The 17237-nt window shown below is 39.9% G+C and overlaps 1 protein-coding gene across 3 annotated transcripts in view; it reads left to right on the top strand.

The window, feature by feature from the left end:
* The window catches only part of NCOA7 (nuclear receptor coactivator 7), an 82950-nt gene that overhangs the window by 30908 nt on the left and 34805 nt on the right, over positions 1 to 17237 (top strand). For all 3 annotated transcript variants that reach the window (XM_058020116.1, XM_058020117.1, XM_058020115.1), the window contains exon 3: positions 11110 to 11363. In XM_058020116.1, the coding sequence (XP_057876099.1) occupies positions 11110 to 11363 (254 nt within the window). The remainder of the gene's footprint in view (positions 1 to 11109; positions 11364 to 17237) is intronic.

Genomic DNA, 17237 nt, shown 5'->3' with positions numbered 1-17237 from the left:
GTTTAAATTATATTATGGTTTTGGCATAACAATGCATTTCTATAATGGATTTTTACTTTCAGTACTGCTTCTATAAATAAATGGTTTGAAGGTGTCAATCACATGTTTCAATCAGACAATCTTTAAAAGTCAAATCTCCTCAGGCAGAAGATTTATCTGTATGTTCCCTATCTGTTAGGGAGCTAAATGTTAAAAAGATGATGCTGCTCTTTCCACCTGGACCGCAGCAGGTGCTGCATGTTGCAGTTCTGCTTGCACGAGGCTAAGAAGGATTTTTTTGTTGTTGCAAATACTGCCAAAACCATTTTTTTCTTTTTTTTTTTTTTTTCCTGGCAATCCAAAACTACAGCATATGACTCTGGTCCCATGAACAGATGCATCCGAGCAATTTTATGCGTGTGAGGAACCAGACTGTTAGGTGTTACAGAACAGTGAAAGCTGCTTGTAGGAGCTGAGCTGTGCAGGCACGAGGGGTGGGAGCAGGTCCAAAGCACTGTGGCTGCAGGGAGAGGTGCCAGAGCACCAGAGGGGAGGGGAGGGAATGCCAGCAGCTCCTTACCCACCTGCCATAGCCGGGGTAGGAGCCAGCATGCCAGAAAGCTTCCCTTCCCAGCCCAGAAGGGAATAATGGCAGGCAGCAGGACACAATGTCACAGAGCACCTTCTTTATCTGGCGTGGGCTGGCTGGGTTTGATAGGAGGTTATTGTCCTTGAAAGTACCAGGAGAGCTGAAGATAGCTCCTGGCCTGCTTGTCCTCACCACCCTCCTGCTCTGCATGTGCAGGGAGGGGACAGCAGCACTCGGCCTCCTGGGTGTGCTGCTGCAAGGAGCAGAAGGGCTCCCTCTCAGAATTACATTCCTCTTTTCCTCAGCTTATTATTCTAGTTCAGCTACTGCCTCAAGTGCAGTGAGGCCTCATGGGCTTAGAGAGTCCAGAGAACATGGAGATAGAGCAGAGCCTCTTGTGTCTTCCCATCTTCCATCACGCTGACAGAGGGCAAGGTTTACTTTTGGCTTTTTCATTTTCCCTGAAGTCATTGCTTCTTCCCCTCCCAGCCATATACATTTTGACTGCAGGTTAAAAGTTTCAGTTGAAGAGAAAATGAAAAAATGCAAATATTCTTCAGGCAAAAATAAATTAAAAAGAATATAATATTTGATATAAAACCCACACAGGAGTTTTAAGAAGTAGTAATTAATACACATTTTATCTCTGATGAGTGTAATTGAGGACCGACTACACTGATGTAAATGGTATGGCTGCTGAAAAATATCAGACCATGTCAAATTCTCATTTTAAGGTATATGCTTGTTAGAAGTTACATTTGTACATGCCTGCCATGTGACTGTTCCATGTAGGCAAGCTCTCCCTGTCTTGTCATTTTTATACCTGTCGTTAATGGCCTTTTCACTACAATATTAAAAAGGTGATGCCATATTATTTTGTACAGATATGATGCAGACACCTGTTCAGGGTGTAGATTGATTATGATTCTCACTTATGAAATATCTCACTTATGAAATTCTCACTTATGAAATATTGTATGAGACAATATCAGCCATTATTCTAAACACTGAAACTACAGATTCCTTTTTATTCCTCCATGATAACATGGCTGTGTGTCTTTTCAGAACTTTAATCCATGTTACAATATCCTAAATTAACTTGGACATTTCTTCTGTGCTGCATGCCAGTTCATGGGAAGTCTGTCAGGAAAGCCATCAAACTGCTCAACATGCAAAATAGGTTGCAAGTTGAGGACAATGAATGCAGGTTGTTTGAGGACAATGTTGAGAAATGAGATATGCATTTGGTTGGTTGACATTGGTTTTAGCAATTACTCTAAAATACTTTAAATAAAGCCTTTTTCCACTCACATTGCTGTGTTTTTTGCTGAAATTTGTTCCTGAATAGATAAGTTTACAACCTGTTTGTAGGCCTGTGCACAGCATCTCTTATACTGTGATATCCAGCTGTTACTAACAGAATCCTTGAGAAATATGTGGTGACATTTGGATAATTTTGGTGTTATTATGAAAGTTAGCATTTAAAGCCATTGGTTTGGCTTCCATTTAGGGAGGTTTTTTTTAAAGAAAAAACCTTGGCCTTGTCTATTAATGATATAAAGGAGAAAGTGTATTTTTTTCCTTCATGTTTTTCTTTTTTAAGCTGTATTAAATCTTATAGTTTGATGCCATAGAGCTTGATGCAGTGATGCAGAGCACTTTGAAATTTAAATGGTAATTTGCAAAGTAACTTTCTTAAGAAAAGCAAAGGCTAATGCAAAAACAGGTACTTCAAGTCCTCTCCCTCTCTAAGCTATCTCTATTATTGGTTATTTAAATAAGAAAACTGTTGAATTTTTGACTTTATTTTGGTCACTGACTTCTCAACCACAGCAACTTTTGGATCACCCCAACCCTTTTGGTCAGCAAACACTGACAGGTGACTTCACTTACTGAGTTGTATCAACTTACTCAACATTAAGATGCTTTTTATGGAGAAAACAACACTTTCTTCTCTCTCTGCTGCTGTTGGAGAAGCAGGAACAAAGTCACTGTTTCCTTTTTGCAGCAGGGGAAGCTGCCCATCTTTCAGCCCTTGGAGTGCCAATGTTTATGAAAATTTCCCATCATCAAAGCACCTTTTCTGGATAAGTGGGAAGAATCTGCCATGACCACTTCAGTGCTCCAGTCCAGAGGTCTGTTGGGCATGGTGTGGTGTGTGCCTGGTTTGGCTTTCTGGCATCCTCTTTTTACTGGTCTCAAGTAACCTAGCAGAGGCTGTTGCTTGACAAACCCTTCCATCTCAGCCAGATCCCTGCTTGGAGGAGCAGTCTTGCCTCTGCTTACAAAAGGCTGCCTCCTTTTGTGTTGGCACCAATGCTAGCACAGCCAGGTGGGATCTAATGGGGGATCCAATTTTGAAAAATTAATTCATGTGTTGGTATTTTTGCTGGATTACCTTTAACCTACACAGTTTCCCAGGTCTGATCCCTGTGCAGCTGCAACAAATGGGTTTGTGCAAGAATGGGGACAGCTCCTGGGGCCAGAATCAGTGGTGAGCAGAGAGAGAGGGAGGCACCACCTTTTGCTAATAGAAGTGGCTTAAAGTGCTGCTTTGAGCTACAGGCTTTGAGACAAGTCTCCTTTTCCTCAAATAGTGTGTAGCTCTGGAGGTTTGCTGCTTTTTGCCTCCTTACTGTTGCACTCACCATTCTTGATTTCTGCTGGGGTCCAGGCACCCATGCTCTAGAATGAGGGGTGGGAAAAAGAAAGGGAGTGCCTGCAGGTATCCTTAAAGAGTCTGCCCACGTGTGTACTGCCTTCTAACAGTTTGCCATGTAGTGTCCTTCTGAGAAAGAAAAAAACAAACAAGCCCCTAGAACCAAAACAAACCAACCAAATCACCAAAACTGAAAGACTGTATCCCTGTCACTGTGTTCTCCATGGCCCTGCCATGATGAATTTTCATATTGGCTCTTTGTACCTTTTTACATCTTTGGCAAACAACATGCCTAAGCTATTTATTTTTGTCTGGATTTCACTTTTATCTGAATGTAATTCTTGAAAGAATTTAATTTGGTATCTTTGGTACTTCTCATATAAGAGATACTAAGATAGCACCCCTGGAGATATTTTTCCTGGAGGTGGTTTCCAGCTACATTGCTGCTGCATGATGTGTGGCACATTTCCTGTGGGTTTTCTGTAAATGACCATTGATTTTCACCTACTGTTTTATTGCTTCCTTGCGGATGTTTATTGCCATTTGAGTTACTGAGCACTAAATTTCTTTCTGTTTTCAGGCAGTTTAATCAATACTAAAACTGCTTTCTGTTATCAGGAAATTTTGTTACATGGGTGGTCTGAGAAAGTGGATGTGGAGCAACAACTGTATGGAGTAGCACACGTCCCCCCGGAGCTTTCCATGTACTCTGTTGTTGCCTTTGGGATTGGTCTCAATTCTTGCATCTTGTTTCCCTATGTTAATTAAATATATATGTTAAAGGGCCTTACTCTTTTTTTCATGGAATTTGAGTTTTATGAAGAGTGTTCAGTCGAGGCAGGGAGTGAGGAGTTTACCAAAGCTTTGGAGGAACTTGAGATGCGTCAGCCAGCTTGATGAGCTTACTGTCCTCATCAAAATAGAAAAGTTTACTATGGTGTGACTCCTGTGCAGCTTCTCTGTAAGATCCTCCCTTGCTGTGTGACTGCAGTTGCAGTTTCCTTGCAGTTTCCCTCAGCTGGTGTGGAGGGGAGTGCTGGCTCCAGGGGCTGGCATTAAGTGGGGGAGAGCAGCTGGGAGCCAGCCAGGGTGACAGGAGGTGACAGGGCAGGGCCATCCCTCCCTTGCCAGGCCTTCAGTGCAGGGAGAATGTCTAGTTGAGCTACTTTCAGAAGAATTCCTGGCATGTGTAGGAGCCCTTTGGGGTGATGAATGAGCACCACAGTAGGAGAGAGTGTCTGGCACTGTCAGCAGACGAAAGCAGGAGGAGCACCATGGGAATGTGTTAAAAATCAATTTGGTATTTGTGACAAAATAGTTCTGTGGTGCTGCTCTGACTGAATAAGCCTATTAAGTCAACTTCTGGCAAAGTTAAAGGAGTCATCTGAAGGGAACGACTTCTTCATTTTGCCTTCTGCCTAAGGCTGGTCTTTGAGAGCTTGCAGTAACTAAGGTTATAAGGGAGAGAATCAAATAGATGTCTAAAGGAAGCAAAATAGCTTTCCAGAATCCTTTTCCTATGGAAAAGATTTTATTAAATTGTTGTCATGGCAACCGAGTGCTGAATACATCATAACCTCTTTTGCTAAGTAAACAGAAAAGATGGGGATACTTTTGCTTTTGAAAATGAAAAGTTTGTTAGGGTGTATGGGAGCACTATGGTCTTAAATTTAGGACAACAAAAACTTCCAGACAGCTCAAAACCCTCTTTGAGTTTTACCCAGGGAAACAGAGATTATTTCCACTCCTAAAATAAACATAAAATACGTTGGATGAGATATTTAAAATTCCCTGATCTAAGTCAGAAAACTGGGAGGGGAGATGAACATATTTTACTTAATCTAAGAATTCATCAGAAAGTGTAGTGTCTTTAAAATTCCAGAACAACTTTACTGCAAATCCTCCCCTCCACACTGCAGCTGATGAAACGCATGTAGTGACTTGGTTTTTAAGCTAATGGCAATATTGGGAAGAAAATAGACATACCCTGGATTGTCAGTACAGCACTTCACTCTCTGGAGCATGCCAGCTTTCTTGAGCATTGCTGCTGGCTGACCATCTGTGAAGCCTGGTCCTGGTACTTGCTGTCAATCAGTAACAGGAGCTCCAATAAAAGTGGAAATTTCCAGCTTTGACCTGTGCTACTAACATCAGAGCTCTCAGGAGTTGTTTTTTGGCCTTTGGAATGACCAGGTTATGGACACTTTTGAGTGTCTGCAACCACCATACTGTAACCACATGGTTGTCCTTGATAACTTTTTCAGACTTGATTTTTTGTAGTTTTTTCCCCTCTGTGGAAGTTATAAAGATATAAATATATAAAGGTATTTTTTAAATATCTGCCAAAAGATGTGTTCTCTCCCTTACATTTGCCTTAATAGTCTGTTTTGATGGTAAACACACAGCCTTGTGGCTTGCTTGTTTCCAAAACAGGACATGTGCCAGCCTAAAATAGCTGGTGTTCCATGGAGTGTGCTTCCTTGTGGGGTGGATGCTGTTCAGTTTTAGGAAGATTTCTGAGGGTGAATGGCTTTGTATTTGTTTCTATGCTGAAGTGAAAGTAGCTGCACTGGGAAGGTCTGGGTTAATTGTTATGGTTTGCCAAGCAGTCTGACTTCGTTTGGCTTTGCAAGCAGCAATGATTTATTTTGTCTGAGATTTGCTTATTCCTCAGGTTCAAAGGGTGGGATGAGAGCAGGGCCATGCCTGGAGCTGGCTGAGTCGTGCTGGCACTGAGCTGGGTAAAAGGGAGAGGGGTGATCTCTGCAGGCTGGGAGAGAAGGCCTGATTAAGATCAGACCAGTGGGTGACTAATGGAGATTTGTACTGTCAGATTGCTGTAGGTAGGTAGGGTTTGTTTTTTGGTTTTTTTTGACATGACATTTGATTTATTTAGCTCTTCCAGATGGGTGGAGAAATGCATGGAGGGTAGAAAGAAACTAGTATATATTATAATCAATGCAGATATTTAAATTAAGATTAAAATAATTAATTCTGAAGTAAATAATTGGGATACAAATAATTTTTATATAAAGGAATCTTAATGGGAACAAAACAGATTAAGGTGTTTGAAGTGTTTTAAAGGGTTTTTTTGTAATCTTATTGTTTGTATGCATAAATAGATTTTTAAAAATTATATTTGAGAAACATGATCTGTTTGTGCTCTGCAGGATGTTAACATGATTATATGCCAGATATCAAGGCACATTTTAGAGGATGCACATTGTGGAAAATATCCAAAAAGGAAAACTTTGGCTTGTCAGCCAAAAGATAAAAAGATTTCTTCTCCCTTCCCCCTTCTTTTGTTTATATTTTTGGAGGGCCACTTTATTAGATGCTTTTGTTTCTAAAGCAAGTGTTGTTCATGGTGTATGATCTTTATTAATCTAATACATCATAAAAAACATGCCTTACTATCACAGAAGTTTTTTAGATCATCCTATGATAAGGACCTAGGGCTCTTTGACTGTGCCATTATGTACTGAATGAGGTCCTATTGAATTGTCCTATTGAATGTTAAGCAAAGCAAAATGGAATTTCTAGGAAAGAAGTTACTGTTGGATTTCCATGTCTTTATTGTCACAGTGTCGGAGTTGCTTTACTGGTTGCTTGTAGTTTGTAGTGGAAGTTAGCAGATAAAATCACCCCTCTTTTCTCTGAGCAGTTATTTTTATCCTAACCACCTGCCTTGTAAGTATAATGGGAAATTCAGGCTGTTTTATTCTAAAAATTAGTTATTTGACTTTCATAGGCAGACAAATAGAGTTGGGTCTGGAAGATGAAGTAGGCTATTTCTTGGAATGCTTCCTAGCTGTTTTCCTGTAAGTCAGTGCCCAAGATATTAAACAGCTGCAAATTAATTTAAGTAAGCGCTGCTAACCTTGCATTTTTACCTGCCTACTCTGAGATTGTGCCCATTTCAGATCATTAGTCTTTATTAAATTAGATTATCTTTGTCTTGTAGTAAGTTTTGCTTTTACTGGCAAACTTTGTATTTGGACAAACTTCAAAAATGCCTCACTGGTTGTTGTTCAGAAAGCACTAGAGGAGCTGGAAACGGATCCCCCTCTGTATAAACTCAGAAGAAATGTTTTGCCTGTCAGAATCAACTAGCTTGAAAAATGTTATCTTGTTTCTAAATGAAAGTACAGATGTGTAAGACTTTCTTCATAAACAGGAGTGTTTTTGCAGATAAGATGCTTGTTTATACTGACCTCCCTGCTTCTTTCTTTTTCTTTTTTCCCCCAGCAGCTTTCTTTGTGGAACACAACATATCCATCAATTGATACTGAAAACCAAGCATTTTCTGCAGCAACACTTTATGAATTCACTGTTTGCATCTTGTTTTGCCTGAAAGGCAGGTTTAATTGCAGAACAAGATCAAACTGGGGGGGTTTCAATTTTTTGTTGTTGTTCAGATCCCTTTTACTTTTATAACTATTAGGACAAAACTGAATGTTAGATTTGTTCACAGGTATCCCCTTAGAAACTGAACAAACCCACTCAAAATCTTCCAAAATAGTTGAAAAAAGAAATAATTCAACAAATTATGTTCTTAAAACCATCGTTCATATCAGCTCTTGTCATGAAGGTTAGCAAATACCTGAGACCTGAGAGAAGAGTAGATTAGACTTTCAGCCCCTACCTTCTTTAGGGAGTGATGGGTTTGAACTCTGAGCTGTGGAAGTACTGGCAGCTTGTGTGGGATGTAGAGGTCAGTGTGAGAGAAGGGTGAGTGGAGGCTGAAGGAGGTGCCTCAAGGGAATGCAGTTTAAGATGCAGTAAACCAAACCCTTCATCCGTGCTCTTCACAGCCCAGTCTCTGCTGCCCTGTACCAGAGTACATTAATGATGAATTGCCTTGTGTGTATACAGGGCTTTGCTTTACTAAGAGGCTGCATACTGTCAAAAAGCATAGTAGGTTTGAGGCTGCCATTATGGCTTTAAATGCTGTATCTTGTTTTCCTTGATATATTACAGGCAAGGCTTTTCAGGAGCGCTGAATTGGAGCACTGAATCGGTAATTTTTACCAGGCTTTAGGAACCTCAGGAAGAATCATCTTGCAAGCAGAGATCATAACCCTAGACAGAGTTGCAGTTACTCTGAGTCCTGCCTGGAATGTCATGGATAATTGGTCTTAATTTCATCTTTTTTCCTAGTGCCAAGATGAGCACTTTTGGAGTTGGATGGTCATGGCCTTGAAAGAGAGCAATGGGCAGGAGTAAGCCTGGCACCATCTGAAAATCTGGTAGCTGCCATGGTGATGGAATAGAAATTATAGAGTCCCCAGACCCTTGATCACTTTTACCTGAAGTACCAGTGACACTGCCCATTCACAGCAGCAGCAGCAGCTGTGTGCTGGGGATGCTGTGCATTGTGTAGTGAGCCCCCAGTGTGCTGTAGGAGTGGGAGTGTGCTGCAGGATTAAACACTGAGGACAAGAACCAGTCAATTGCATTGCAGTGAGTCAGTTCAGACTCTCCTTTCTGCTTTTCTTTTTTCTATCACTAATGGGCCAGTTCTGTTTTAGCTCTTCATTCTAAAAGTTGCTAGGGACATCTTTGAAAACTCCAGTTAAAATGGAGTTTTAAGGAAAGTCCTGACAGAAGCTGTTGGTATTGTCAGAAGGACTGTTGACCTCTAGAGAGGTTTTACTCTTTATTCTTTTTTTGCCCCTGCCAGAAAGGGTTCTGTGTTTCCACTAGGGGCTCTCCTCTTGTTTTGAGATACTACATTCATACTACATAAAGCTTACTAAACAGTTTGTGATCAAAACAAGTAGACTGTGAATCTGAAGACAGAAGTCTCTGCTGCAGTGTGAGTAGAACTGGGGTGCCACTGGATGCTTGCTAGTTCTCATCTGCTGAAGCAGGTGATTTGGGTGTCCTGTGATATGCACCCACACAGGAAGGTCATTGAGTCACTGGAGTCAAAAGTCAGGAATGTGGTTCATTTAGAAGTCTGTAATTGGGTATAACCATGGTAGGAATATGCCATTTTAGCATAGAGGGCTGCATTGCCAAGATTTACACCAGAGCTAAATATACACGTTGTGCATGCAAAGTGTTTGTAATGTTTTGTGATTGCTACAGCAGCCTTTTAGAAGGGCTGTGGCTTACGAGTTAAAATTGAGCCTCATTTGCATATGCAAATTTTAATTAGTCTAGTTTAACACTTAGTCAGTTTAAACACTTCATTTGTTAAATAGATGTAGTCACTTTTATCTTTTCTAAAACACGCTCTGTGGTATTTTCATATGTAGTCAGGACTGAATCCATAAATTTAATATACAGTAACTGTCTCTTGCTGGGCAGAGCATGAGCTACTACTGCAAGTTATCTTACAGATCTGTGAATTTAAGTGAATGGGGAACACAGCATCCTCGCTGGATTGGCTGCAGGATGTGAATCTTCTTATTTTGGGACGCATGAAAGCAATATGTATACATATGTGCGTGATAGAGACCAATTGTAACACAAACAATACAATAATACTGTCGTGTTTTGAAGTGTCTCACTGGAAAGTGTTGGTCACATGTACTCTGAGAAGCTGACCCTTCTCAGTCTAAGCATTCTGAACTTGGAACTGGTTTTAGTATTTTATTTTTAAAAAAAGGTATGTAGCCTGAAATGTCTTTCTGAAATCTGCAGTTGCTCTATGTATTTTTATGTTGTAGTCTAAAAGAATACATGAAAAGGATATAAATGTAAAAGGTGGAAGAAAGAATCTCTGAAACTCCTGCATTATATTAATAACTTACTGTATTACGTAAGCTACTGCTGTGAGCTCATGAGACCTTTTCCCATTTGTGGTGACTCACTGGTTGTCTGTATTTTCTATGCATAATTCTTCCTGTGCACAAAGCAAAGCTTTTGGCATCAACAAGATAAATGTACTACTCGCTCCCTTAGGTACCTTGTAACCAATAAGTTAATGTACTGAAGAGAAGGAGCATTAGATAGATTAGTTTTTCATTTTGGATGGTATGAGTCAGTGATTAATTGGGAACTATTTTAGTGACAGTGACCCTCAACCCATAAAGTCAGTCTTCGCTCTCACTAAGCAAATTCAGTGCTATAGATGGTGATTTAGCAGAAAATTCTGTTTTAGGATTCCTGAAGCATCTTTCTCATTTGATTTGTGCTTTAAGGAGTCTTCTAAAAAGAAAGTACTCGTGTTGCTATAGTGATAAGTTGGAAGATCTATAGGTAGCTTAAGATTTCTCTCAGAAGAAATCTAGGCAGCTGGAGAATGTTTTGGCAGAAGCAGTTTGTGGCCACGTTGATAATGTTGCAGAAGGAGCTCCTGGGTGACACTTGGAATACCAGCTAGTGTGGGTTGTGCCGGAACAGCTGTGGACTAGCATGAGTGGCCTCTAGGAAATAACCTTGGACAAAATGGAAAAAAACAACAAGTTTATATGAGAACAGATGGTTTTATAAAGCAGGAGCAGTCGACTGTGGAATTGTTGTTAGCTGTTGTGTTATAGTACATTGTGATCTGAGGTTTTATTTTATACCAAGCTTAATCTTGAAAACATTAATTCAGTAGCTTGTTTTTTACGTTTAGATGTATGGTCCTTTTAAAAACCCACAGTTTTTCAATGGTTTGTTTGTTTGTTTGTTCCTTCTCCTCAGTAAACAACAGTAAAAACTTTTTAGTTATTCTTGAGAAAGTATCTTTAAGATTATGATATAATGGAAAAAATAGTATTAGGTAAGACTGAGTTACCAAGTTACTGATGCCAAGTGTGTGATTTTTAAAGGGTTGTAAGGAATTCTGATATTAAATTAAGTTTTTAAAAGATAATTTAGAAAATGAGTTTACTTGTCTCTAGAGGTTGGCTGAATCTTAATGTGGGTTTCTTTTCTTTATGCACAGTTTGAAAAAGAAAAGGCAAGTCAAACAAACCAGTGAGACTGTCTCTGCCAATTCCCCTGGATCTCCTGTTTCCAAAACACCTTCTGAGAAAGATGATGAAAGTAAAGTTATTTTGGAGCAAATCAGTTCCTCTGAAGACAACTGTAAATTTCCTGGGGAAAAGGAAACTGCTCCAGACAAGGAAAAGAAAAAGAAAAAGTACAATCAACTGAAAGACATCAGACGCACAGAACTTAAAAGATACTATAGTACTGGTGAGTTTTATTAATGCTATAGTATTTTAAAATGTGTTTGTTTTGGTAGTTTGCTAATGTATTTCTCCCATATTCTGTAGGCCTTTCTTAAAAGGATAATTAACTTTGGATATCCTTCCTATAAAAGCAAATAGAATTATATAGTTCAAAATATCTGGTACTAACTTAAACCTTGCATTCTCACAAAAATACCTATATCTTGTTTCTCAGTTCCAAAAGTCAGTGTTGTTATAGGCAGCAGTTAGTTTATTTTTGCATTTGTTTTAGTTATTTTTAAGATTAGTCTTCAATGTTTTATGGGATTCAGTTTTTCTTTTGGCAGGGCTGTTTCTTTCATAAATTGATGTATACTGTTCAAGGCTTCAGTCTTAATTCATATTCATGTTTGTCTGTTGAAGTGCAAGGAAGTAAGTAAATTAACTACATATTTTTAAACAAGATGCCAAAGGGCTTGTGTGATGGCTTGTTCCCCCCCAGCTGTCGAAGTAACTCAATTAATTATAAATTCCTTTTTAGATTTTTTTTGCAAGTACTTGAGAAAAAAATTTTTTGTACATTGATATATGAGGTGAGTCATATACACATCTGTATTTCTGGATTGTAATTTGTTAGATACTCTTAAATGATTTTAGATATGATTTATATGATATGATTTAGATATAGATATATGATTTAGATGTGATTTATATGATATGATTTAGATATAGATATATTATATTATTTACTTCTCATTCCAGATTTTGTCTTGGTATTTTGTTGGAATGAATTCTTAGATTTGGAGAACTCTGGTTCCATCTTGTAAGGAATCCTTTTCCAAAGAGAAGGAATGGAACAGAAAACTCTAGCTATCCTCAAAGCAGACTTTTTTACTGCTCACAGAGTGTATGCATGGATGGCTGACTTCTAAGGAGGAGTCTTATTTTAGGACAAAAAAAGGAAATCTGCAGTGAAAATGTTGTGTTGAGTGGTCGTGCAGACTAGCCCACAACCGAAAAGCGCCTTTTATGAGGCAGTATGGCCTTGCCATAGGGAAGATAAACCCTGGAGTAATGCTTCCTGGGGTTTGCAGTGATTTATTGGTCAGGCTATAACTTTTGGCAGATGTGAATGTCATGAGATAATTATTTGAGAACTAAAAGAACTTCTCTCTGTCTGAAGTTCTGACTGCACTGTTCTGCAAATAAGATCTGTAAAAGGAAAACTGTCAAACTGTTAATGAACAAACCCGTAAATTCTTTCTGCTTTGGTAGTATGCTGATATAAAAAACCCCAAACACACCAAAATATAAGCTTCTGCTACATTCCTAGGAAAGTGCTTCTTCTAGAAGCACTTATTTCTTTGTATCTAGGGTAATTTAGGTGTTTGTGAGGTAGCTGAATTTTTTTCTCAAGTTTTTCAGGAATTAAATTTAAAAATTCTGCAATATTTGGCATTTGGTGTGGTGAGATAGGGGGCAATGGGATCACTCTCTGTCTCTGAAGAATGCAGCAGTGCTAGCTAAGGAGAATGTAAAGGTGTCTTTGATGTCTTTGAGCTGTCTTTTACTTGTGATCCAACAGTCAGTACAAACTCAGGTTGTACTTACGTCTGTTTCGTAAGCGTTCCCTGGTTTCACGTGGATTGGCATCATTACAGGGTGACTTGAAATGCTACTTATCATCATGTAGGTGTGCAGAGTTTCTGGGTTCTGCAGAAATACAGAATTTCTGTTGAGAAACAATTTAATGCTGTTGTTGAGCTGAGCACAGACTCAACTGGCAAAATCCGGAGAGATAAAAACTTCCTCCTTGTGTAAATGCCTTCTTTCCAGTTGTGCCTAAAGGCTTTTACCCAGCTGGAGCACCAAATTGCAGAAGTGAAAGTGTAAATAGAGGCAGAAAAGAGTTGATTGTGAAACAAGTGCCGTGGCTCCATGTGCAAGTTTCCAAATGAAGTCTTTTTAGTAGAATTGTTAGTTGCCATGGCACTGGACTACATGGCTTACACTGCCTTCACCCACTGCAGCTGTAGCTCACAGGGTTACCTGCTCAGCTGTTTGTCACTGCTGCTCTCCAGAAAGCTGCCCCCTTTGCCAACATCCTGAGTAGTTTCTGAGAGCTGTCTGCGCACCCACAGCAATCTGAAAGAACTGGACTTGTATAAGTAGTTTGCCTTTTAGCTGCACATGGCGTGGCAGAGGTCAAACCCATCTGTCTTGCTCAGCTGAGTTCTGTCAGGTGTACATTCAGCAATTCTCTGCTGGAAGATGTGTCAGCTGCAGTGGTGGGAAGGCACTGACTAATCTGTAAAGACTTTATCTTTTCATCGTTGATATGCTTTCATATGAAAGTGTATGAGAGGGATTATCCATGTATATATGTGTGTCTTAATTATTTAATGTCAGGGATACATGTACCTCAAGGTACTTAATGTCAGGGATACATATACCTCAATTATTTAATATCAGGGATATATATGTCTCATTTCCCTATCCCCCCTTCCCTTCTTTTTTTCCCCTCTGACTTGTCCCATTATTGATGTTTTGGAAGTGTTCTGACTAAAAAGCATGCACTGTCTCTCTGTTAACCATTTTTCTATTTATGTTTTCTGAAGGGTTTGGGACTTTTGGTGTCTGTTCCTGCCCAACTAGCCAGCTTTGACTAATGTCTAGAACATGGTAGGGGGGTTGGAGCTAGATGATCTTTAAGGTCCCTTTCAACTTAAACAGCTCTATAATTATAACTTTATGAAAATCTGACACAGTAATTACTTCTTTTCTCCTTAAATGCTTTCTGCACTTTATCAAAATGTTTAACTTTACTCAGAAGAAAAATTTATTAAATGTAGCAACAGCCTTGCATATTGCCATGATACAACCAGGCTTTGTGGATTAATGGAGGTTCTGTCATTAGATGATTTGAGTCCAGAGGGCTTGTGTCTGTCAGTCTAACAGAATGAAGACCACTGTCCTCTGAATAATATTCCTTTCATATTTTACAGGACAATAAATCCTTCTTTCATTATTGTTCTAAAAGTTGGGGGAAGGAACGTAACATCTCATTATAACTTGTTCCTTGCACACCACAATCCCTTCATTAGAGGCTCGTGAATGTGTTTGCCTTTTTGAATTTGCAAATGCAGTGCCATCCTGACTCTCACTTTGAATGCTGAGCTTTTTAATAGATTTTAATAGCTTTTTAATAGATTCCTGCAGGCACCAATGCTGTCAGGGGAGTTTTGTTGACTCAGTAAATTCCTCTTCTCTGGTGGAAGAGCTAGCACAGCTTCTGAAGGCTGTGCAGAACTTGGTTATCCTTGGCAAGCTTCGTACAAGAGACAGTGGTTAAAAGGCTTGGATTATCTGGGGAAGGGTTCGGGTTAGTGGTTAAAAGGCTTGGATTATCTGGGGAAGGGTTCGGGTTGGGTGGTTAAAAGGCTGGGATTATTTGGGGAAGGGTTCGGGTTGGGTGGTTAAAAGGCTGGGATTATTTGGGGAAGGTGGAAGCCCGGCAGCGCAGCCGGGAGCTCCTGTCCCGCATGCAGGTGTGGCGTTGTGTCAATGCCGGCAGCCGGCGGGTGGCACTGCCGGGCCGAGGAGGAGGAGGGAGGAGGAAGGAGGCGGTGCGACTGGGGCATCCTCTAGGAAGGGATCTTCCAGCATCCCTCTCGCAGCCAAGACTGTTCAGTGCAGCACATCGGCTTACACTGTACAAATAACCTGATGGTATACGGGAATGATATTTCCCTTGAGGCACTGCTAAGTGGCTGCATAGGTCCTACTGCTAGAAAGTTTCTCCAGTGTAGTCTCATAGCTTCCTTTTCTCTTAGCACTTGCACTGTTCTTCAGTGGGTCTGTAGTTCTGTAATAATTTGCAACATTCAGTCTCCAAATCTCATCCTGTAAGACACTGCCTTGCAGATACAGCCCTTGCTCTTTTGCTCTCAGGCAAAAGAGGTACTAATACTGCATGTTGTTTTTCCTGAAGATCAATGAAAACAACAATCCTTTCTCTATACTTTTATATTTTATAATCTTTTGGTTTATGTGGCAGTCTGCTTTGTAACTTTGTCTCACTCTGTCTGCTGTTGTTGCTGCTGTAAACAGCGTTCAGACTTCTGGGGGATTTGTCTGTCTGGCACAGTACAGTGTTTGCTGTACTTGGTGCCCAGGATGCTCTCCCCTTCTTCTTGGGATAACCCAGCTGACCTACTTTTGCAGCTTGGCTTCTTGGTTTTGATGTGCTATCTCTGGGAAGCCTGTTTTTATTGAAAGATTAGGAAACCACAACTTCCTGTCACGAGTTGCTGAACTGGATGAAAGCATTTACCTGCCACTGAAGACACTGAGGCAGGTAAAAGTGTGAGCTTCTGAAAACAAGCAGTGTAACAGTGGTCAAAAACAACACTGAATTTCATCCATGTATTTATTCCAGCGTGATATAATGTGTCTTTATATCAGATGTGCATAATATTCCTAGATTCCACTGATTTTGCTTGAAAACCTAAGCAGGCAACATACGTGAGGAATTGGTCTCCATTAAAGAATATGCCATAAAGAAAAGTTTGATTTAGGGAGTTTGTCCCATATCACAGAGTTACTTTTGTTAACAACTTAAAATCCAGCTGACTAGCTTATCATTCTGCTCTGTTATCATAAAGCCATCCTTTCCCATTCATTGCAGGGTGTTCATTTTCTGCAGGAGTGGGAGGTGAGAGTAACAAAACCCTCTCTTAGTGTAGCTCTGATTTACATCAAAACAAGCAGGATTCCTAAACACCATGAGAAGGAAAGTAGTGTATGTCCATTTAATGAGAGAGTATATCACACATTGAGCAGGAGGTGCCAGAGTATCTCCCTAGAGGCAGAAAGCGGATGCCTTTTATTTACTTTTCCTCCCTGGCATCCCTTAGCAGGGAGTGATGGAGGAGCAGTGCAGTGTGTGTGCAGTTACCAAGCCTCTGAATGTTCTGGATAAATGACCAAGAACAAATTTTAGTAAGCAAAGCAGAGAGGGCATAACAATTTTCCTTATGCATTATGTGGTGAGACTGGCCCTGACTGGCACAAAAACAGCAGAGGCAGCTCCCATGATACCAGAGGTACTTTGTTTCAAAGATGAAAGTTGCTTGCAATGCGTTGAAAATGTATAGAGAATTAAATGTAATGAAATGGTGGGATACTTCCTGAATGCACATTGCAATGTGCGTTGCAATGTTAGGTCATCTGCTAAGCAGGCTTAATCTGAAGTGGACTTTTCAATACTTATTGAGTTAAAAATGGAAATTTCCTTCTGCTTATGAGTCCTGGTTTTGTCTTTCGTATTACTTGGTGCAGAACAGTAAGATGCAGTTGAGGACCTAATTCTGGTGCTACTCATAAAAGAAGAAAGAATTAAAAAATAAAAGAGAAAATCCTTATAAAATATTGCTTGTAGCTAGCTAACTATAATCAGCTCTAATTTCTGGGGGCGTGATTTGGTCAGCCCTATTCATGTAGTAAAGTACTTTCTATTCTAAGTGATCCAACTGATTTACAAAGTGGACTACTCAGTGTTGTCTTAAGTTGTTTAATACAGCAGTAAGAACAGGGTCTAAATTTCTTCAGGTTCTGAGACCTTGCCTTAGTGTTTGTGCTTCAGCCCAGAAATGACTGTGGATATAAGGAGGGGTGAAAATGTAAAGAATTGTTTGTTTTACATAGAAGATCTCAAATAAAATTGAAGCAGCATAAGAAACAGTAATTTTGCTTATAATTGCCTGTGTAGAATACCAAGGGGATTGGAATAACTTGCATATGAGGGGAAAATGAAAGTACTGACTGGGCAGTGGCTGGTTGGGAAGTTTCAGGAATTATTAGCACTGGTCATGGAAACCATGTGGAAACAATAAAATGG

This window comes from Melospiza georgiana, chromosome 3, assembly GCF_028018845.1.
Source record: "Melospiza georgiana isolate bMelGeo1 chromosome 3, bMelGeo1.pri, whole genome shotgun sequence".
Lineage (NCBI taxonomy): Eukaryota > Metazoa > Chordata > Aves > Passeriformes > Passerellidae > Melospiza > Melospiza georgiana.
This window is presented reverse-complemented; position numbering and strand designations above follow the sequence as displayed.